Here is a 23,222-nt window from a genome sequence, read left to right as displayed (position 1 = left end):
AAAGGAGGAAACCTGTCTAACCAAAGAGAAGCAGAAAGGTAGACATTTAGCAGAGAGTTTGTTCCTGTCCCCCCCCCCCAAATGACTCGGCAGCTCCCATGATTACTGATGGCTATGTGTTGATTATGTTCTTCTGTCTCATATTCCTCAGAAAACATGCCACTTGCTCAGAAAATATGATGGATTGCAAAAATAGAGTGAGAGCTGCCAGTCCCGGCTAGATCTGTATCTGAAGTTAATGGTTGTTAGGATTATACATTTTCTTGTTTTGCTACAAGTCTGGCCGCATGTTTCTTAATTGTTGCTGCCGCTACTGCCGGCTTCTGCCATATGGATATTGATTGCTGTTGCTGTTTCCCTGTCAATTCAACTAGTTGTTGGCTGCCAACATGCTAGAAGGCTCTCAGAAATGTGAAAAACAAAATATTTGGGAAACTGATGAGCCTAAGAAACTTCAGTGAGTAATAAGAGAGAGAGATCTTTCGTTAGAAGCAACAACCACGCACCCCCACCTCTGCATTCTCTTTTAAAAGAACTTCCATTAACCTTGAGAGAACTCTACCAAGTACTTTTCTGGAGCAATGCTGGCAAAGTCCCACTGTGTCAAGGATATGTTCTGATATGCACGTCGTGAATGATCACATGGGCAACCTTGTTGGTACTGTAATGCATTTGGGAGACTGCTTGAGGGAAACCTACAAAACAGAGCTCTGGGTAGGCAACATATGCAGAGCACTTGAACATTTCTGCATTAAGCAGAAACTGTATAGTCCTGTTCAGGCATTCATAAATTGTTTCTATGGAAGGGGGGGTGCTAGGTTGTGTGTAGGACCCTCCAACCCCTCTACACTTGCCCTGCCCCTCTGAGCAGGAAGGTCCTGAAGGTGGATTTGTAGGTGTGTCACCTAAACATATAAAGCCATATACAGCTTAGGCCCAGGCTATCTGGTCTCCCATTTGAAGCTGCCTGGGCTCTGAAGCCTTCGAGGGAGGCCCTTCTTTCAGTTCCGTCAACCCTACAGGCATGCTTGGTGGGGACACGGGAGAGGGCCTCCTCCTAGAGAAGGAAGATTGGCTCCCACCTTCTTGTCCTGCTAGCAGAAGGCCTTTGGGAACTGACTGTTTTTTAAGGAAAGGGCTTTAATAGTACTGTGCTGTTTTTATTAGCCGTATTTGAATAAATTTGTATTTATATAGTTCTAATTCTATTGATTGGGACGCAGGTGGCGCTGTGGGTTAAAGCCTCAGCGCCTAGGACTTGCCGATCGAAAGGTCGGCGGTTCGAATCCCTGCGGCGGGGTGCGCTCCCGCTGCTCGGTCCCAGCGCCTGCCAACCTAGCAGTTCGAAAGCACCTCCGGGTGCAAGTAGATAAATAGGGACCGCTTACCAGCGGGAAGGTAAACGGCGTTTCCGTGTGCGGCTCTGGCTCGCCAGAGCAGCGATGTCACGCTAGCCACGTGACCCGGAAGTGTCTCCGGACAGCGCTGGCCCCTGGCCTCTTAAGTGAGATGGGCGCACAACCCCAGAGTCTGTCAAGACTGGCCCGTACGGGCAGGGGTACCTTTACCTTTACCTTTTAATTCTATTGAAAGTTTAATTCTTATTCTCTTTTAAGCTTTTTCTATTATGTCTGTGCTATTTTAATTTTTGTAAATTAAATACTTGAATCCTGTTCTGGGGAAAAGGTGAGCTTGTAATCATCATCATCATCAACATCACATGCTTACAAGCCTTCTTCAGACCTTCTCATTCAACATGTGAATGCACTTGGTGAATGCACCTTCCTTGAAGGGTACAATGTCAGAACAGAGCTTCAATTGGTTATCAATCCAACCTTATACATGGGTGTAGCCAAGGAGAGCAGGGTGGGCAGCTGCCCCTCCATTCAATCAAAATCAATACAAATTGATTCAAATCTGAGGCTCTGCCCTCCCCCCCAAAAAGCCTGGCCCACCTAACAAAAACCCTGGCTATGCCCATGCCTTATAGAATAGATTTTAGCGGTGCCTTTCAGAAGCAGTTTGAATTGTGGAGGAGCCATTTGCCACCAACCCCTAATCCAGATGAGTCCCTCACAACTAATTGGGGGAAGCAATGGGGAGCACTTTCACCTTTGTGAAGCCCTAAACACTCCACTGCCTTGACTGATAGTGGTGGCCCCAAACTCATGGTAAGCTCCCCCTTCCTAGCAGGTTAAAGATCTGTGGTAGAAGGAACAACCTGTAACCAGAGACAGAGTTCCAATGCAACTCTGACCCTGAATGGATGAATGAGCAAGGACATTATTCTTCCCAACAGCTTACTCCTCTGACATGGGAGACTACTGGAGAGATGACAGAGTGTGTGGAGCCTTGCTTGAGATATGCATTTATCCTAGGCTAGAGCCATCCAGTCTCAATCACCTCTTCATTGAATTGAACTGAAAAATGTGGCAAAGTGTTTGTGTGGAATGGTCCTTATTTATACGAAATTAAGAAATAATCAGTTTGTGTTTTTGGAAGAGAGAATAATTATTGATGCATTAGTTTCACTTCTGAAATAATACCCAGTAATTCAGAATACCAAAATCTGGGGAGAAATTCAGATGAGGAAAATCTCATCCCTAATTCTGATTGTGCAGCACAAAACTGAGAACCACTCCACCCCTGGTTCATGAATTCTCAGAAACATCTCAACTTTAAAATGTTTGCAGTCTTAAATGCCAAAAAATTAATGTCTGTGGCTTAGAAGTTACCACTGGGATTGCTAACATGGTGCTCTCTAGTTGTTGTGGACTACAATTCCCATCAGATCCAGACAGCATGGGTATTTGCCAGGGATGATGGGGGGTTGTAATCTAACCATAAGCTACAGAGTTTAAAAAGTACTATCATTTAAATTGTTGTTATCCAACTCTCTGACATTTTGGCAACTTTAGTAATTCTTAAGCAGAGCAAAATAGCACTAAAATATTTTTCATGAACACACACACACACACTTACACTTTGGTCACCTAATGATTGTTTCTGAGCTACCACAATACAGCTGCTTCTGCCTTCAGTTTAGCAGTACTATAAAGGAATGTGCAGTGTCCATTGATCTTTCCAGAGCAGATACTTTTTTTCTGATGAAAACAGATAGATTTTCTTTACAATGGCACACGTTGCTGTGGTCCTGCTTGCTGGGAAATGCTTTCAGTGCAATACTAGTGATAGAGATGTCACCTTTTCTTGTAGATACCAGAAGTGATCAAGAGCATGTTTATTTCTTCACAAGTACATAAATGCTACATGTTCTGATCTCAAAGTATTTGCATTCACCTCCATAGATTTCAAAAGCCGATTTGGAGGGTCCTATGCAGGCAAAACGTACAAGGATGTTAAAAGATGCAAAAACAGTTGGTGGTGACATCTCTCTGGGGGATTCAGCACATTCCTAATTCATTTAGCTGCTTCAGAATGAGTAGGTTTTCACAAGTAGAGTCTCATAGCTGGTTTCACAAACAGCTTGAGTCAACCAAGATATACTTCCTGGGCTGGCTATCCTCTTTGTGAGCAGAAATGGAAGATGTATGCCCACTCACTTCTTCAACATATGAAAAGGATTGTCAACGTGTATGTGTGTTTGTGTGTACTGGCCATTCCAAGCCAGGAAGGTTTCTTCAGAAGCAACACCTAATTGGGGACTACTTCCATGTATGCATGCTGTCTCTGTTTAGAGTGGTCTCACTGAGGTAAATGGGAATGAATGAAATATGCAATAATGTCAGTTGCTTCCATGAAGCAAAATGGGCTTATAGGCATGCATGTTTGTTTCAGTGGGTCTCAGTATGTTCTGCTTTAAGAGTGAGCATGCCAGTTCAAATGATTTGTAGATTCTAATGTGGAGAATAAAGGAACCAAAGTGCAATGTCAACAATGGCACAGGATCCCTATATATTTGTGTCGGGGGGGGGGGGGAGAGATAGGTTTTGAGCTTTGCAGCTGTCACTATTCTCTCAATCCATAAGAAGCTAGAATACATCATGCCTAGAATTTGAGCCTTGAACTTTTACTAGCAGATACTTGGATCGAATGCAAAATCCAGACAGACAATGGGGAATTGGAAAGACTTGGAGAAAGAAGTGAAATGTATCTGGAGGAAGATGCTTAGATCAAATTGTTTGCTCAGCCTTAGAAATGGGCAGACAGGAACAGGCACATCATTCAGAAGTGATCATGATTATTCATTGTCCTTTCAATATTGTACATAAAGGTCAAGGGGATTTTAAACACGTGATTCCCTTGGCCTGTACTGTGTGCACATTCTGATAAAGTGGTTTAATTATTTTAAGGTTCAGTATGAGAATGTCACATAACAATGGTGTTTGCTGAAAGCTAGACCTTTGCATTAAGAAAAAAATATTTATAGAACCATGAATTTAAAAGCATCCTTCATGCTAAGGTTGCAAACAGTGACTCGCTTGTCACCTGTGTTTAAAAAGAGCAATATTGCTCCCTGGCTTCGGAGCCAGCAAAATGGTTATTCTCTCTGGCTACACACGATTATAATCTTATGAGTGATACCACCCAAATAGGATGTAGGTCTTTGCATCTCTGCTCACTTGTTTTCTGGCAAAGCTACATTAAAAAGGTAAAAGGTAAAGGTACCCCTGCCCGTAAGGGCCAGTCTTGACAGACTCTAGGGTTGTGCGCCCATCTCACTCAAGAGGCCGAGGGCCAGCGCTGTCCGGAGACACTTCCAGGTCATGTGGCCAGCGTGACAAAGCTGCATCTGGCGAGCCAGCGCAGCACATGGAAACGCCGTTTACCTTCCCGCTGGTAAGCGGTCCCTATTTATCTACTTGCACCCGGGGGTGCTTTCAAACTGCTAGGTTGGCAGGCGCTGGGACCAAACGACGGGAGCGCACCCCGCCGCGGGGATTCGAACCGCCGACCATGCGATCGGCAAGTCCTAGGCGCTGAGGTTTTACCCACATCGCCACCCGCGTCCCCAAAGCTACATTAGGATGCACTAAATTAGAAACTTATAAAATGGCAATCAGCAGTGTGTCACTTTGAACACAATATTGTAATCCTGAGACATGCAAAGTAATAATCAATTAAAAATTCACAAATCCATAAATGCAAGCTTGTAAAGTCTTTTATAATACTAAAGGGACTCACAAAATATAAACATTCCTTCAGTTTTTAACCATATTGATTTTTATTACCTGTTTGTATTATGTTGGAAATCATAGTGTTACCAGATATATATTAATTTACCACACGCTGTATTCCAACCATGCCAAAGGGCTGTGACTTTAAATCCTGGGAACTGTAGCTACAGTTCCAGGAACCCTTAATAAACTACAATCCCCAGGATTCTTGGGGAGGCATGGAGCCATGTGCAATGTATGGTGTAAATGTGACCTCTATCTCACAGGGAGTCTTTATGAGTACTACATACTTTGCCCTCTAATGTGTGGAGGACAATAGGGATGTACCATATTTTCCGCTCTATAGGACACACCAGAAGATAAGACGCACCTAATTTTGGGGGGGGGGGGAGGAAACAAGAAGGATAAAATTCTGAACCCCAGAAGCCAGAACAGCAAGAGGGATCTGGCTTCTGGGATAGCCTCTTGCTGTTCTGGCTTTGGGGACAGCCTGTGAAGCCTCCGCAGGGCAGTGGGGAGAAGGCACCCCGCTGCCCTGCGGAGGCTTTGCACAGCTATCCCCAAGCTAGAACAGGGAGACGGAGCGCTGCACAGCACTCCGTCTCCTTGTTCTGGCTTGGGGACAGCCTTTGAAGCCTCCGCAGGGCAGCGGGGTGCCTTCTCCCCACTGTCCTGCGGAGGCTTTGCGCAGCTAACCCCAAGCTAGAACAGCGAGATGGAGCGCTGTGCAGCGCTCCGTCTCCCTGTTCTGGCTTTGGGCTTAGCCGTGCAGCCTGCATTTGCTCCATAAGACGCACACACATTTCCCCTTACTTTTTAGAAGGGAAAAAGTGCGTCCTATAGAGTGAAAAATACGGTAATTAAAGGTGGGGTGAGTCTGACCAAACTGCAGGAGGCAGTGGAAGACAGGAGTGCCTGGCGTGCTCTGGTCCATGGGGTCACGAAGAGCTGGAAACGACTAAACAACAACAACAGCTAGCACATCCCCACTCTCAAATGAAGGGCACTCAGGCTTCAACATTGCATGCAGTTGTGGGTTAGGCAACTCCTAAGTCCACCATCTTATCATAACTGTGATTGACTCTGAATTTGTTAAGGCCAATTGTCAGGCACACATTGGCTTCAAGGCTTTGGGAACCTTTGTTGCTGAGCCTTTTGGAATATGCCTGGTGAATTAAAAGGGCTGCTCTGGACCAAACAATAGCCTTTTGCTGCTGCTGTTGTTTTCTTGCAGCAGAAGTGGCATGTAGTATAAATCAGGTTATTTTTTGTCCCTTAAATAACCCAACTCCTCAAAGTAATGTCACCTCCTTTACAAAGGGACTCACATTGATTGCAGCAAGTGACAGCTGCTCCCTTCTCACTAGCACAAACTCCTGCTGCTTGCTTCTTCTCTCGTGTTGGACAGCACTCATACCTCAATCTGGTTTAATTTTGTTTATTTATCAAGATGTATATACTGCTTATTCAGAAAAACCCCTCTAAGCAGTTTATATAAAACAATGTAAAATATTCATAATACAGATAAAGAACTTAAAAAAACAACAACTAGACAAATATGTGCAATTTGGTCAACTATAGATAAAAGTAACACCACATACACAAACATACACACTATATATATATTGATCTCTATCTCTCTGTCTGTCCAAGTGCATCTCTCTCAGTCATTTCATGGGGTGAAGCAAGCATCTGCAGCCAACTTCACATTGCCAGCATGACACAAGCAAGTACACAGGATGGCCCACTGGATAGTGGGGGAGAGAGTACTCCCACCTTCCTTCCACATCCTTCAAACCCAGTTTGGTTGCAAGGGCACAGAGCCTTCCAGCTCTAGCAACTGGTCTGCCACATCAAGAAATAAGATAAAAACAGAGAATTGTCAACCTGGTGCTCATAGGCACCAAGGAAATCCTGTGTGGACACCTTGGTGCTCACATGTACTGGGTTACCAATCACATACACAGGAGAAACACTGATTCATATTCATAAAAAGCTCAGTAAATCCATGGCACAGAATTCCTAGGCACAAATATCAATGAAGTAATAATAGTGAGTGCCTCTGAGCTTATGAAGAGTTTATTTCTCTCACCAATGGGCAACTGTAGCCTGCGCACACTCTGAGAATTAAGACATTCTTAAGGACTATAAAATATCTGTTCTTTGGCTAAATATTTAATCCCAACTTCAGGCTTGGTCTTTGGTTTGTACTCCTGCCTTTACCATGGGCTTTGACCTCTGGACCACTTCTCAGTTCCAATTCCTGCTTGTTATCAGACTCGACTCCAGATTCCAGACTCCTCACTTGCCTTCAACAGCTGCTTAACAGCCCAGGGATGCATACAAACATGGGCCCATTGAAAAATTACTGCAAGACAGCAAATGTTGCTGTGACTGCCTGGTACATATGACTGCATCAAGATGCTTAATTAGAAGGTGCCATTCCTGAGGTCAAGAGCTTCAACAGGGGGGACTGGAGCTGAAAGGACAGTGTTGGCAGAAATTTGCACGAATAGGCCTTGCCAGTTCAGGTGGTTCATGCAAATCATATGGGCTGATGATGCATATCCCTGAAGCTGACTGAACACACAGAGGACTGAATACACAGTTTCATGCTCCTAGACAGAGACCATGAAGTTCTTATTCTAGGTGCACAGTGAAACACTAAAACTACTGGCACTTATAACATTATGGTTCACTTCTTTTTGCCCAATGACATAAACTATGAAAATCTAAAGCATCTAGATAGTGTCTACCAAACTTTGCAAGGCTCACATTTCATTTGACCATTCCAAACATATTTGGAGATTAGTCTTGTACCCCCATTCTCCATGGCTCATGTGACAACAGGGTTGAGGGACTAGATCCAGCTAATGGCCTGGATTCCTATCTCCTTCCACTTTCAGCCAATATTGACAGGTGGGTGAGGCTGCCCACCTTGCAGTCATCTTACGCCACAAAGATATCAGGTGGTTAGTTTACCTTTGCCTGCACGGTTTTTGAAGTGCCAAAAATCAGCTGATTGTTGTCTTTGCAAACACCGATGCCTGCAGAGGCACAGGACCTGAGAATGTTGGGTGGTAGTCAGCTAAGTGTTACTCAGAGCAGACATATGGGACTTAATAGGCCTAACTCGGTCACGTTCATTGATTTCAAAGGAAAACGTAGTTGAATACCATTCTCTGTTTTGATAGGGAGTCACATCTTTACCTGCCCACATCTGGCATCATATATAACATAAGATGTGGGGCAGGTGGATGTAGATGGGCCAAAACAGTCTCACAAGCCAAATGGGGAGATATAGGAAGCTCAATTAGATCTTCAGGCCAAAGATTTCCATAGCTGTTACAAAGTGTGAAAACACTATGGCAGTCTGTTAGCTTAACTAGTACCAAACGATATTTAAAAGTCTGGCTACTGCTCCATCTTGCTCAGTACTGCCTACACTGACTCCCCAGGGTTTCAAAAATAAGTCATTCCTAGTCTTAACTGGAAAAGCCAGGGACTAAACCTAGGACATTTTGCAAGCAAAACATGTGCTACTTCTGCAGGGAATGGGGGAGGAAGCTGGCTCCTTTTAGCTGCTCAAGCTGTGGCTGACAATGGAGTCCAGGCTGTCAAAAACCTATAGGTGCTATAGATATCATTATTCTCAGCGCACAAATAGGGAAACAGTTGATAGAATGACCTGCTGCACCTGCTCTCTGGCCATTAAAAAACACTGGCTCTGCACCAGTCAGTAGATCATAATAATACAGTGCATGGACCCCAAATCCCACGGAAACTATGCAGAGGTTGCAATCAGGCTACTGAACAAGCCTATAACTTCAATCCATTCCTTTAAAATTATTCCAGCTTCCCTTGAGCTTTCCAATTTCCCTTGACTTTCTGCCATGTTACTACTTACTCCCGAGAACTGCAGAAAGCATAATAAATGTGTATGGCTTTTAGGGAAGAAAAGAAATATGCTAACTAATGTTGCACATCTTGAAATATTAAGTTCAATGAAGTAGCTTTCCTTGGAAATCAAAGCTACTTCACAGTAATCAAAAGGCTATGTGTAACTTGGCTGAAGGTCAAGCTGACCTTGACAAATGAAGCAGTATCTAATGAATGGTTGATTATGTACACCTGCTTTTTAGGTGGCACATCAGATAAAATAAGAACATTGCTAACTTAGCATTAAATGACTTGAGTCCTTTGACCCTTCACAAACTGAAGCAGACAAAATTATTTTTGCCTTGCAGTCTATCCTCTGTTTAAACAACAAATATTGACCAGAGTTGGGGAAGAACAAGGAAATAACCTATAATTCCTAGGTGATAAAATAATGTGTCATTTTTTCTATCTTTGGGTCAACAAAAAGATTATGCAGGTTTCTGAAATCTGATTTTATCTGCCATAGTATATTGACCCATTGCTCTTTCCTACAGAAAAAAAAAAAATCAGCTTCCAGGTATTTGCAATTGCCAAATCAGACATCTGAGCTTTGCCAGCCTTCAATATTTCATAATGAATGAGCAATCTGTTTTTATTTATTCAGCTGTCACTCCACTTGGGAGAGAGGGAATGCTAATAATTATGGACAGTGGAATTCCTTATGTGAATATTCTGTTTCTCACCATAAATCCCTATATATGTTCAGTCATGACAATCACATTAAAACTGTTCTAAAAGAAATTACATTCCTTCACACACATTATTCGACAAATAAGTATCTCATCAATGCAATCTTCCCAGCACAACTTCCACAGAAGAACAATTGAAAAGAATTTTAGTATCAACAGTTCTTTGTGTACTGGATTGTTTTATGCTTCAGTATTCCAAGCAAGCTATGCAAACCAGAGTTTAGTAATCTACCTCCTTTTGGTCACTGCATAACAGCATCCCACAACCTAGTGTGCTTCATGTGTTTTGGACTACATTTCCCATCAGGCCCAGCCAGCAGAACCAGTGCACAGTTGTGATGGGACTCATAGTCCATCAACATCTAGAGGGCACCAGGTTGGTGGAAATCTTCTGTACGGCATTACTATCATCAAGTTATCATTCACCAAAAGGGACCACTAACAAATACCCTCTGAGATATAGGAGCACAGTCTTCATGGGCCTCTACGCCTCACCCATCTGTTCCCACAGTTGTCTTTTACAGAACTCCACCTTTCCCACAGGACTGATCTTTAATGGAATAGGTTTAGCTGGTAGACTTGCAAAAGTAACAGAGCAACAGGAGTTTGATAGCATAAAACAACAGTAGCACAGTGTCCAGTTTGTGTAATCTCCAATGCATGACCAGGAAAGCTTCTGGGACTCTTTCCTGTAAACTTTAAATTGACTTTAACACAGGTCACTCAAAACCACTTGCATCAGATGAAGCGGGCTGTAGTCCATTATTATGACATTCATTCATTTATATTTTATTTTATTTTATTGCTGCAACAAACTAATATGGCTGCCACTGGAAATCAAATTAACTCCAACATAGCATACTAGCATGTTCATTTAATGAAACAGAAGCTCCCTGAACTAAAGCTGCTACACAGAAGGTAAATCAGCTGAAAAGAGTGAAATCTGCTGCTGCACCAAAGCATTAAAAGTTAGCAGAATCCTGAAGGAAGGGATTACTGTAGTTTCCTATTGGAAATTTTGCTTTTCTACTCCCAATCAGATATTTCACTTGCCTTCCGTCTCCCCATTTGCCTTCCATGGGAACATAAGAAGAGCCTGCCTATCTAGTCCAGCATCCTGTTCTCCACTGTGGCCAGCCAGATGCCTATGGGAAACTTGCAAGCTAGATTCAAGTACAAGAGCACTTCTCCCTCATGTGGTTTCCAGCAACTAGTATTCCAGTAGTTCATGTGAACTACTTATGTCAAGGCATCTTCCATCTTTCTGAAAGGTTACAATATAGTCCCCAAATAAGTGGACTGCCAGTTACATGAATAGAGTTCACCAACAAACTAGCTAGTACCAAAATAATGGCCTATCCTAAGGAGCTACGTTTTCCACATTATACCCCCTTTTAAAAAAGAGTATAATGTGAAAAACTCACAGTAAGTCAATTGCTCTTATTCTTCCAATGAACAGAAAGATCAAAATGCAACAATAGATTTCAGTTTGGTGTTCTTGTAATATCTGGCCATTAGCTGGAATGACTGCTAATAATGGATCCTTGCTGGGATGTAGACCACAACTCTCTTTCTCATCCAGATGTAGATAAATACACAGCCCTGTTATTTTGTCCAGCCGCAGAGTATTTTATGGTTTTGTATAATTTTCAGTGGAAGGCACAATAGCGGATCAATAGTGAAGAACAGCAAGAAGATAAGACAGCTTTGTGTAAAACATCCGAAAAGCCATTGAAGTTCAAGAATTATCTAACTTGTCCGACATGTATCAATGCAAAATAAAAATCTAAGCTAATTGGAATAAATAAGTCTTGCTAGCTGGCAAGGAATCACATTTTTCCGCTAACAAAGAAACTCTGTGCTGTATGAGAAAATTATCTCTTCTCATTGTGTAGCACTATTCTGGGAAAATACAAGAAAGAAGAAAATTGCATTAAAGCAATACTGTTTTCCATTAAGAAGAAAAGCTGTAAAAATAAGACAGGGCAATTACCATCTGGTTATTGTTTGAAATACATTTTTTTATCTAAGCAAATGGAGGAAGGACCAGTACAATCTTTAAAAATTCAAGTGGTTCACTATGCATTGCATTCTCTAATTATCATTATTCAGAGGCTTAAAAAAAATCAGAATTGCTGCCAATTAGTATGCTTTTGGGGAAATCCATAAAATACAAGTCCAGATTTATCCTTTGAAAGATATATCGTCTGGCCCTTTCTAGGCATATACTGAAAAACAGCAAACAAATCAACCAATTTCAGCTTGTTTAGCTGTGTACCGTACCTGAGATATGCAAATTTATGGAATTGATTTCATGCATATTGTGGTATGTAAGTTGGTTTTAATGAACTGATGGATCAATTAACCATCCATGTTAATAACCATCTACATGGGATAATTTGAGTGCTAAAAATACACATTTGAAATTAATATTCTACAGAAAGTTGGCTCAGCTTCTTAAAAAGCTAATTTTGTTGTTTGACAGCAAACTAAGCTATTCCGGCGGGCTCTTGCTGAGTTGGGCATGTGGTAAAACAGCCACATGAAGGTTAGATTAACTCAACACATGTGCGCCCCCCCCCCTGAGTAGACTATTGGAATGCCATTTCCCATCTCAGCATGCTGAGGCAAACATGAGTGGAGGTGTCCAGAACCTATGTATACGAGAGACTTCCACTGCCGCCTCACCTCTGATAAAGTGGTGGTGTGCAGGGAAGTTTCTGTTAGCAGACCTTGCGCCTTGGGTGAATTAGATTGGAATAATCACTTGGCTCTTTCAATACATCAGGTTATGGTGTCCCATCAAAGTACACTGTGTTGAAGGCAGCAACTTTGTACTAGGATCCAGAATTTTGTAGCTTTTGCAGGATTTGCTGTAACCTATCAACAAGCCTGCTACAGTTTGGCACATTTTGCAGTTTGGTGCATTTTTCAGGCAGAAGTAAGGCATAAACCTTACAGCCCCAAAACTCTGAGATAGCATACTCAGGGTTTCTTTCAATATCATTTTTTAAAGGGTGTAGTGTCTATTGCTTTCTCTTCTGTAGGTGGTTGGCTGCATTCAGGCTTCACCCCAGAACTTCCTTGAGACAGCAGCATCAATCAGCATGCTCATTGACATTTCCATTAGCGAGCGGTGCTTTCTCTCAGTGATGCCATTTTGAGAGGGCATATACAGAGCAGTGGTTTGATGCTGTGTGTCATTCTCCTTGAGAAACTGCTTGATATTATGACCAGTAAATTCACCACTTTTGTCCGTGCAAAGCACTTGCACTTTTCTCTGGAATTTTTTGCTGGTGAATGTTACATAATCCTTCAGTTTTTCAAATAATTCTGCTTCACTCTTAAGAAGGTAGGCCATGGAGAAACTTCCACAGAGATCAAGAACATACAACCTGTTGAGTATGGGAATGAGCTTCAACTTGTCCCTTGGCTGGACACACTTGAGAAAGCCTTGGTCCTTCCCTTCAGCAGTGATGCTGTTCCCATCAGCAAAGTAAATCTGGTCGTTTGGATTGAGTGATGCAATGAAGGACTTGGCATTTGACATGTGACTGCTTGTGCCAGAAACAACATACCAGTGATGAGGCATTCTGTTGTGGATAGCTTTGAGGCTTGTGTCCCAGATTTCTGTAGAAGCATCACTTGCATCCTTTGCTTAGGGACTGAATCTCTTTTGAGCTTGCTTGCGCTGCTCAGACTTCCACTTGTGGCAGTATTTCCTTAGATGTCCCATTTTCCCACGTGAAAACATTTTCTTTGGTCTTTTTGCTTTCCGGTAGCCTTAAGAGATTGACCTTGACAAGGGTCTGTGCTACATTCACCATCAAGACATTCATTTCTCCTATGATGCTCCTCAATGAGTTTGGAAAAGACATAACTTGATGTCAAATCAGCTTCTGGTTTGGTTTCCAGGGCGTTTATCAGCAGAGCAAATGACTGGGCTAAACTGCATAACACGATAGCCACTATGTAGTCACCCTTCATGTCCTCCCTGATTTATCTCAATTGCTGAATAATCTCTAGGATGGCATTCAAGTGAGTCTGCATATATCTGCATCCTGCTTCAACCAAAATGAATACAGCCTCCTCAAAAGAAACAGCTTTGAATTCAAAGTAGAACATTGCTGCAAATTGCACAGATCAACAGGAAGGAAAACATAGAGCTCAAGAATATAGTTATTTATTTTTAACTAACCTGGAATAGGCTGGGGTGTTAACACCACTGCAGGAAGAGGCCTAGGGGCAGTAGCTGGCCTAGATAAAGCCACAGCTACTTGATTTGTCATAACAAGAGGTTTATCATGTCCCTGGTAGATTCGTAGCTCCTCAGGATGTATCCATGATGAATCCAGAGCAAATGCATTGTTTAAATAAATCTGCCCAGAAGAGGAGAAAGAAAAAGAGAAAAACATTGCTCATGATATAATTCAATTGACTGCTATGGCTTCTTTAACATTCATTGGAGCTCCCCATTATCAGATTAACCTTGGCTTTCTGAAAAGCTTCTAATTATTTGAATTCTCTGTATCTACCCAAGCGATCGGATGTCAAACCTTTGTAAACAGCACTGCCAGAACAAATATATAGCTTAAAAATTTGGAATAGAAAATAATTGTACCGGCAGAGGAATGGAAAATAAAGCTGAGATATTGTTTGCAGTGGGTGCAGTTGTGCCATTCACTATTCACTGATAAATCCACTGATCAATGAATAAGACTTGAGTGAGAGAATGAAAGGCAACCAGTTAACATCATCAGACTGCATTGCTTCCTTCAAGTAAAAAGAAAACTCCTGTTTCATCTACATCTTTTATGAGTACTTATAATAAAAAATAATGGATTTGATGCAAAATAACTTTGTCACAGTTTAGCCCTGTAAGAGACACACACACACACAGAGAGAGAGAGAGAGAGAGAGAGAGAGAGAGAGAGAGAAAGCAATCCCAATGCCCAGATCCACTCACTAGAGAGGGTTAGGATATGGCAGAGGTTCCTCTCCACTCATGGAGAGGTGGGGAGGCTACACCCACAAAAATCTCCATAGCCATAGATTTACCACTGGAGGTGCTTCTATCCATGGCAGCTGGCATTAGGCCTTGGAACAAACCTTTTAATGCAGTGAGAAGCTGGGACAGATTGCAGCCTGTACCCAAAGACCCTTCATTCTCTGGAGAGCCTCAAGATTTGGCTCCCCATGCACTCAAGAACCAAGGTAAATAATTTTGTTTTGCTGCAACCAATAGGGGGAGTTTTTTTATTTTTTTAAAAAAGATACATATATGAACAAATATAAGGTAAGTCCATCCCACTGCCTTCTACCTTGACTGCTGCAAGCTGGTAGAACTTTGGAAACTGCAGATAATCCACCACTTCACATCCCCCCCCCCACTTAACAACTGTCACTCAAGTTCCATTGGTTTCAATGGGCTAAAGCATATATAACCTCCTCTGGCTCGAACCATCTCTCTCTCTCTCTATCTCTATCTCTATCTCTATCTCTATATCGTCTAGTTACAGGTAGGTAGCTGTCTGCCATAGTCAAAACAAACCAGAAGCACCTTAGAGACCAACTAGTTCGACTACTAGTTGGTCTCTAAGGTCTCTAAGGTCTCTATCTCTATCTATCTATATATCTGCTTCCCAGTTAATCAGGGATACCTTTTAGGGGAGCAATGGTGTTTTAAACAATTCAGCTGATTGTGGCAGGCATGGTACTTACCTTATTTAATGCAAGATAGTATTCAAGCTACATAAGCTTCAAACCTGCTCCATTAAAATTGGAAGTTTCTTATTGATTTCATTAGGAGAAATACTATACCCACTGTGAATGCATTTCCATTTTTGAGACTATTGATTCATATATAAATTCCAGAGCCCTAAAAGACTATCCAAATTACATGTCTCAGAGGATCCTCTGGGATTCTGTTTATCAAATAGAAAATAGCTTTGTGTTTATTATATAACATGGAAGTCTGACATTCAAAAAAGAAAAGCATTTTTTAAAAAACAAAACAACAACAACCCCTCTTGGTATGCCCAAGTCCTTTTGACCCTGGCCATGATGCATAAATCATATGATATCAAATGATGCATGTATATCACTTCGTTCATAACATTCTTTCTTATGAACAGGGTTGTGCATATGCCTGAATCTTGGTACAGACACACAACAAATAAAAATCATAATTAATTTTCTTAGTATATCTCAGTAAGCCTAAGAGTTAATCCAAATGTGCAGGCAGACTCATGGCACTAATTTCCTAAAACTTTGCCATGTGTAGAATGTACACAGTGGGTTGCTTCCTTGAAAGCATCCCTACATCATAGAAAGGAAATATCATTAAACTGGTAGGAAAGAAGCCTTCTCCTCAAATGAGAGCTTTCCATATGCTTTGGAACAGGGATTTTTCAAAATAATAATTCCCCACAGGCATTCACAGGTGAGAGCTGTTTCCTAGTTCTACTGAATCTCTCAGCAGCGTTTGATACCATCGACCATAACATCCTTCTGGACCTTCTAGAGAGGCTGGGAGCTGGGGGCACCGTCATACAGTGGTTCCGCTCCTTCCTCCTGGGCTGTGTTCAGAAAGTGGTGGTGGGTTCAGACCCCTGTGGGGTGTTCAGACACGTTTTCTTCTTATGAACTGACCTGGACACTGCAATCATCATTGGAGGCCCTTCTTTGTATGCCTCCTCCACAAGATGTCCAGAGGGTGGCAACATGAGAGCTGGCCTTTTCTGTGGTGGTTCTCAGCTTGTAGAATGCTTTCCCCAAAGAGGCTAACCTGCTGCCTTCATTATGTATCTTTAGGCAACAGGCAAAAGCATTAATCTTCTGCCAGGCCTTTGGCTAATTAAACAATCTATGACCATCTAAACTGTGCATGTGGGAGGGGGTATTGTTTTTGTTTGTTGCTATGTTATATATTTTTGAGTTTTTATATTGTAAACCACCCTGTGGTACTTTGATAAAAGGTGGCATAGAAATTTAATAAATAATAAATAAAATAAAATCACAAATACCTCTCTCACACAGTCTGTCTAACATCAGCACACATCACGAGGCTGGGATTCCCCTATCAATATTTTGATCAAACATACACTGCCTGTCCGCTTTCTTACATCTTCTAATCTTTTGGAGTCTGCTATCATTTGGCCTTGGTCCCATTCACCTAGCAGTACTTAAAAGCTTCCTTTTCTACATAGGGTTATGTAGATTAACTACCTGGCATAAAGGATGCTCAAAATATTGTTAGGCCCCTGCAAAACAGGCACAGCTCAGAGTGGAATATCATTTCCAGTGAGTCCCTCCCCACCCACCCACATTGTGCTTCCTGTTGCTGCATTAGGGGCTCCTCAATGTATGGACTGAGAGCTTCTTCAGGTTTCCTGGACCAGGAAGAAGCTGCTCACTTTTCTCTGATTCTAAAGTCACCAGGCTAGCAGACACTCCAGTCACAGCCACTGCAAATAAATTCTTTTTGTATCTAGGTTAGAAAGACTAGGTTTCAAATCAAATCAGCAACAGCTTAGAATCTTTAGTCCCCAGTCTGGCTCAACACTGGGTGGTGCTGTGGTTTAAACCACAGAGCCTAGGACTTGCCAGTCAGAAGGTCGGCGGTTCGAATCCCCATGACGGGGTGAGCTCCCGTTGCTCGGTCCCAGCTCCTGCCAACCTAGCAGTTCGAAAACACGTCAAAGTGCAAGTAGATAAATAGGTACCACTCCAGTGGGAAGGTAAACGGCATTCCTGTGCGCTGCTCTGGTTCGCCAGAAGCGGCTTAGTCATGCTGCCACATGACCCGGAAGCTGTACGCTGGCTCCCTCGGCCAATAAAGTGAGATGAGCGTCGCAACCCCAGAGTCGGTCACGACTGGACCTAATGGTCAGGGGTCCCTTACCTTTACCTGGCTCAACACTGGAACATGGGGAGGCAATGAACACAATGGGACCCTATCCTCTTTTTTTTCCCTGCAACAGGATGCTTTTCATCAGTGGTTTCTGTCTGAAGCTTGAAGAATACCTCCAGTCCAACCCTGCTGATGGTGTCTAGACCCAGCTCTCTTGAAGTGGGTGGGGTGCAGAAGCCAGGATGCACTCAAAAATGTATAAAATAAAACTAACATCAGGGAGGGTTTATGTGCTCATTCTGCTGCTGGTGAGTCAGTGAGTGAACCACATTAAGTGTCTTCATTTACATGCATGCATACATATGAATACGTTTTATTTGTATACCACCTTTCCAAAGTTCAAACAGTGCTCAAGGTGGCTTGCAGCATGAAAAAAGATACATAACTACAGCATAGCTAAAGTTCCCATAAACAATAAATGAAACATTAAAGATACACAACCAAACTGAACCATATCCACATAAGGCCCTATTATGAACAGGTAACCTGGCTCTGTTGGGTCATCACAAACTAAGTCAAACTCAAAGTACATCAACTGAAATCAACAGACTTACTACTTGTCCACTGTTTTCAATGGCTCTAACTCTAAGTATGACCAACAATGGTGACTGCCAAATTCATTTTATTTCAGGAGTCTTCAAGTTGAGGTTCATCAGAAACTTTTAAATAATGACTCAGGTTCTGGTCAGGTTTGTGGTTCAGGGAGGAAAATATAGTTTTGGGTTGAGATTCAGGATGGTTAGAAACAGCATTATTAATTCACTATTATTCATATATTTAATTGCAAAATTTGTAAGCCAATTTGGAAGTTTAATACTGAGATCAATATTTAAAATGAATGAATTGTACCCCATATATTGGTACAGTAATGTAATTCTACCTCCAAAATCTCAATGCCTGTTAAGTGAAGAAGGAGGCAAATTTTAACTTACCTTGCAATTTGGAAGCCTCTTTTCTACCCAACTTTTCCCAGAATGGTGTGGAGCAGCAGTTGTGTATACTTGAGGAAAAAGAGGGACAAACTCCACACTTGAAGAAGGTGAAAATCCAATCATTGGAGAATGGGCTCCAAACATCCACTAAAATAAAGTTTTTAAAAGGTAAGAATACACTCTAACATATTAGTCCATACAGCTTTTGTTTGTTAATTATTCATGTTTTCATTTCTATTTCATATGTATTTTTGAGCACACATTATGATTCTTATGTATCCTTTTGCTTTCTCCAAAACATGAAAAAAAATCACTGGGGTGGGGAAACAATTCAAAATTTACTGAGTTCAGCTATAAATTACTACTACTAAGGGCTTATGCAGCAACTCAGAACTACAATACCATGGTGAAGAGTGACTGTGATCCTAGTACACATCTAATATTAAATATGGCAAGGGTAAAGAATTAGTGGAGACCAGCTGGAATCTGACTAAAGCTATGTAGATATGAGTATGTCTGCCTATGATTTCAGGAAACCTATCTCAATGGAGTACTACATTTCACCCTGAATTCTGTTTTAGATGCAATCTAGCAGGAATCCTACTCATAGATGAGTCATCCCAATTCACTCCTCAAGCAGACCTCTCTTCCATAGTCTATTTCCTCCCCATTCTGTGCTGCACAACACCTTTGCTTGATGCTGCAGTACATCTGATGGTACTGGCTGTTGTGAATATAGCCATGACAAACCACAGCACGGCACTGGTGTGGTGTCTTGAGACAGTTCTCAGTGCTAGAATGATGCTACAAGTCATGTCCCTGCCCAGGTACAGCGGTGGTTGTTTCACATCCTAAACTTCAGTTTTTATAAGCAGCGGCTCATATGACAAGACTGTTGGACATCAAGCAAATGTTTTAAAACCATAGCCAGGTGGATGACAAACAGCATAATTTAACTGTTATGCTAAAAGAAAATCTCACTAAAATTAGTGATCATTCAGCTTTTACACAGGCAATAGCAAATCAAAGGCAACTACAGGGCCTTTGGTATATCCGAATTAGAGGAATGTTATTGCTTTCAATCCAATTCCATGGTTCTCCAAGTTCATAAATTTTCATTCGGTCCTGGAGTGTGTCTTTCACTCACCACTATGCTCTGTTCCTACATACAACCATCAAGTGACAGTACAGATTTCTAGCTTAGACATTTTATTAGGAAACTGGAATTTATCCAAAGAATTTGGAGTTCAAACATCTAAGTGAAACAGCATCAAATTTATGTCAGAGGCATTAAACACCACACATAACTAATTCCATAATTAACATAGTCAATGAAATCTAATGCATGTATTAAAAAATACTTAAGGCTAATCTCTAAGCTGATCATCCACCACTACTTTCAAATGTGCCTTACAATCCACACACACACGTGTGTGTGTGTGTGTGTGTGTGTGTGTGTATAACCAGCAGTGATGATGAGATTTATTGCTTGAATTAATATGTGATCAAGAACAGCTAATGCGTGCCATATAACATCAAAGAACATCAGAGCAGAAGACACCGAATGCAATTGCTTATGTTAGCATTTTCTTTATATGTCCAGCTGATGCTGTCACAGTAAACTCAAAGTGATGGTGAGAGTGTTAGTCCTAATGAGCAGATTCATGTGCAGCCACCCACTTTCTTCTTTTATTAAAATAAATATTTTGCAGATTTCTAAACATGAAGGGAAACACAAGTTCTTAGACATTTAATACCTCTAGTGGTAGCATCCTGGCATAGCAAGGGGGGTTGCAACACATCCTCTCTTAAATCAGTCCTGTTCTACACCTTGGGAAAGGCTTCTGAAGCAGGCACAAATATTGTAAAAACAGCGTAGTGCATTGAATGAATACACCAGCTGGTCCAATATGCTGGTATTTTTAAAAGAGTGTGATAACTTTGGTTTATGATGGTTAGGAAACATTGCTTGCAATATTAGAATAACCTTTCTGTAGTTTTTATTTAGATGAGCTTTATGCAATGATCCAGACTGTATGGAAGATGATTTGTAATGGAAAAGAAATGCTCAAATCCAGCCTTCAAATCACTGCCCAGTTTGTGACTAGGATGCATCTGCAATAGGCTCATGTAACTCCATTCTTTTTATCGAGTTTTCCATGGTAAACAATTCTACATTCTGAATGACAGCTGCAAAATACACGGCCCTGTTATTTATGGATTTGTTAGGGTATCAACAGGAATGAGTATTAAGGGAGTAGCAGGGCATAGACCTTATGGCAGTGTCCTTCCAGTGCAATCGTGAGAGCGACATTACTAAAAAAAAAAAAAACAATGAGCAAAGAATGAGCCCTAAATGTCAGAGGACTGCAGTCTTGTAAGGAAGGCACACTATTTTGGGTGTTATTTTTTTTTTTATAAACGTATGAAGCTCAGAAATGTGCAGTCCGTGTGGTTTGAGAGTGAAAAGGAACGAGCTCAGCATTAGCAATAGCTTCGTATTAATAGTTAATGTGGTCTCTCTCCCTCTCTTTCCCTCTCGTCTTGTCTTTAAAGTCTGGTGGAGACACAGTGCGGTTCAACAGCAAGGCGCAGACACACGTCTGCAACAGCGAGGAAATTTACGGGCGAACTTCAGCACCACGGCGAGTCGGACAGCGACAGAAGTTGCTTCCCACCTCTTTCACTGCCAGCTTACGCGTTTCCCAAGGCTCATAACGAGTTTCCCAATGTCCCCTTTCGCATTCTCCTGGGCGCTTTTGAAGCCACCACGGAAAAGAACCGGCGCAATGGGAGTGAGGAAAAGCGAAGTGCGCTTCCAACAGGACCCTCCGTCAAAGCAACCAGGAAAGGAAGCACGAATAAAGAAGGCGGGGGGAGGGAGGCAGATGGTGGTGAAGGGAGACAGGCAAAGAGGCAAAGGTTCTTTCCTTACCTGCCCGTTCAGAAAGGGAAGCTGATGAACCGCGGAATGATGCTCCGGTGCCATCAAAGGCAGGAAAGGATCGCAGGGAAGTTGCCAGCCCGAAAGCCCCTGGATCAGCGGCGCAGGCGGCGGAGGAGGAGGGGGCGGCGGTGGCGAAGAGAGCAGCAGAGGAGGGGGCACCACCCCAGCGGCGCCCCCGACCCGAAAGAGCCCCGCCGCGCTCGGGACCATCCAAATCCAGGGAGGCGCTGGGGGCTCCGCATTCCCGGGCCACAGGAGAGGCTGCTGCCGCTTGGCTCTCGGCACCGGGAGCATTCTACATCTTACAGTACGATTCCACCGGCGAAGGCGAGCGGCAGCGGCAGCGGGATCCCGGCTGGGGGTTCAGATCCGCGGCGCCTAGGGCAGGGGGGCGAGGGATGCCCATCAGTGCCCCGGCTCTGGATGGAGGCTGAGAGCAGCGGCAGCGGTCGCAGCAGCGGCGCCTCAGTCCTGAGCCGGTTGGGGCTCCACTTCGTTCTGTGGCGCTGCCGGGAGCTCCGCCCCTTCGCAGCCCCTCCCGCCTGACCACGCCCCCCACGGCGGCTGCTCTCGCTACTGCTGCTGCTGAGGTTGCAGGGAGCCCGGGACAAGGAAGAGGAGGAGGCAGAGCCGCACGCAGCCCTTGCTGCAATTGACTGGACGGGGCTGGTGCCCTCTAACTTCTCTCCTCTAGTAAACAAGACGGGGCGCGCCGCAGAGAAAAGAGGAGTGCGATGGGCTAGGGGAGATAAGATCAAAGAGACGCGGGGGTGGGGAGCGGCAAAGGGAGGGGGGATCCTAGAGCAAAGGATGGAGGACGACTCGAGGGAAGATGGAAGCAACGTGAAGACGGGAGGCGGGCGAGAGAGGGGGATGAAGCCAGAGAAAGAAGAGCCAAGGGAGTAAGAGAAAGAGAGGTGCAGAAGGGATCTGAGCTCGAGGAAGAACTGACCAGGGTTTTGAGGGGCCTCTGAGCACATGTAGAGTGCATTTCCCCTGTCTACTACCTTTAGACCTCACACACTTCCGGGAGTTAAGGAAGGGCTTCCCAGGAGATTCAGACTTTGGTATCTCTCGCTTTTAAGAAGTGTTGCGCTTTTCAAAGGGGGTCTTGCGGGAGCGGGAGAGGAGGAAGAAAAGGGAAGGGGGGGAAAGAGGTGAGAATGGCAAAGAGTAGCTGTGGCGGGTGTGAAAGAGGAGATGTGAGAAAGGGAGGGAAGTTCAAATGGGAAGAAAAGAGAGGGTCGGAATGTGGAGTTTGGAGGAGGTTGTAGTCGCATATGCCATACATCTCCTTGTGGTGAAAATGAACAGATTCCTCTTCAGGTGTTGCCCTAGAAGTATGAAACCCTTTGTTGCTGCTCCTTAAAATCCAACACTGACTTTGGATTTCAGTGCTAATTACATCCAGCCCAATATTGTCCGCACCTAGAATGCAGAATCTATGTGCGCGCACACACCAGGAGGGGTTGGACTCCAAGTCTGATCATCACCAGTCAGCATGGCCAGGAATTATGGGAGCAACACTTAGAGGAATGCATGTTCACCATGTCTGGTCTACACTACAGGGTAGCAGATAGGGGAGCTTTCTAGCCTTACCTGGGACTGAACCTTTGGTGCAAAGCATGTGCTCTGCCACTGAGCTGTGGCCCTACTGGTGCTTCA

General features: G+C 43.1%; 1 protein-coding gene across 2 annotated transcripts in view; it reads right to left on the bottom strand.

The window, feature by feature from the left end:
• The window catches only part of TCERG1L (transcription elongation regulator 1 like), a 168,867-nt gene extending 146,643 nt beyond the window's left edge, over positions 1 to 22,224 (bottom strand). Inside the window, exons 1-3 of one of the 2 annotated variants that reach the window (XM_079978432.1) lie at positions 21,546 to 22,224; positions 18,611 to 18,757; positions 13,965 to 14,145 (exon numbers count right to left, since the gene is read on the bottom strand). In XM_079978432.1, coding sequence (XP_079834558.1) covers positions 13,965 to 14,145; positions 18,611 to 18,757; positions 21,546 to 21,851 — 634 coding nt within the window. In that variant the 5' untranslated portion in view covers positions 21,852 to 22,224. The remainder of the gene's footprint in view (positions 1 to 13,964; positions 14,146 to 18,610; positions 18,758 to 21,545) is intronic. The other variant, XM_079978431.1, reaches the window with a different exon arrangement.
• Between the last annotated feature and the right edge of the window lie 998 nt (positions 22,225 to 23,222).

This window comes from Podarcis cretensis (assembly GCF_951804945.1).
Source record: "Podarcis cretensis genome assembly, chromosome: 5".
In the NCBI taxonomy this organism is placed as follows: domain Eukaryota; kingdom Metazoa; phylum Chordata; class Lepidosauria; order Squamata; family Lacertidae; genus Podarcis; species Podarcis cretensis.
Note: the sequence above shows the minus strand (reverse complement) of the source record. Positions and strands in the feature narration are given on the sequence as shown.